Below are 978 nucleotides of genomic sequence, written 5' to 3' on the forward strand. Positions count from 1 at the left end.
GAATTTATTTTTTTTAGCCGAAGTAGCCGCTAAAATGCCGAGAGCCGAAGTAGCTGTCAAAAATACAGATGAATCTGACAGTCAAAATTTAACAATCAAGATGAAATTAACAGTGAAAAAGAGAGCGTTAAACGAAAATTACGGGTGAACCCATAGGAAAGAAACCAAAAAGGAAGAAATCGCAGTGCACTGTGTGCCAAAAGAAGGTAACACATATGCAAAAACATATGAAAACTCATACTGGTGAGAAGCCTTACAGTTGTCCAATATGCAAGAGAAGTTTCTCTCGACTACACCATGTGGAATATCATATGAGAACTCATACCAATGCGAAGCCGCACAGTTGTCGGGAATGCAAGGAAAGTTTCAGACTAAAACAACATTTGAAAAGGCATATGGCAAATCACAACAAAAGTATGCCTCTCCACAATTGTACTTTTTGCGGTAAAGATTTCCTAACTAAATGCTATTTGAAAATACACAAGAAGAATCATGAAAGAAGCTGAAGGGCACATTTTAAACTGAAATATACGTTGTTTCGTTGATTATAAATTATATTTCTGTGCTTAGTTCTTATTTTATTAATAAGATTCTATTGCTGTCATTATTTATCGCTTACTTATATGCATAATAGTATCGTTTTTTTTCCATCCCTTTGCTGTTTTTTTAATTTTAGCGAATAAAATATCGGTTTTGTTTTTACCTACAGACATACTAAATTACTTTTTCATTATTCGCGCATACATAACAAACAAGTAACTGGCATGCTATACACACAGCAAGCGATTGGCATGCTATATGCAAATAAGTATCATTGTCATATTACTGCTTATCTTTGCATACTTTGGAACGTTTTAATGCTGTTAAAAGCAGGATAAAGCACGACAATAATTTCTTTTTAGATATTAAAAATTTTTAATACAGTGTAAGATTGATAATTTCATGTAATATGGGGAGGCACAAGCGGAACAAACAGAG

At 33.4% G+C, this 978-nt stretch overlaps 1 protein-coding gene across 1 annotated transcript; it reads left to right on the forward strand.

Annotated features, from left to right (window-relative positions):
• Positions 1–215: 215 nt before the first annotated feature.
• On the forward strand, positions 216–414 carry LOAG_19202 (zinc finger protein; the record flags this gene model as incomplete). The annotated part of the gene is made up of 1 exon (XM_020451855.1): positions 216–414. A coding segment is annotated over one exon (198 nt), but the record flags the coding sequence as incomplete, so codon positions are not given.
• Between the last annotated feature and the right edge of the window lie 564 nt (positions 415–978).

Source organism: Loa loa (assembly GCF_000183805.2).
Source record: "Loa loa unplaced genomic scaffold supercont3.3057, whole genome shotgun sequence".
NCBI lineage: Eukaryota > Metazoa > Nematoda > Chromadorea > Rhabditida > Onchocercidae > Loa > Loa loa.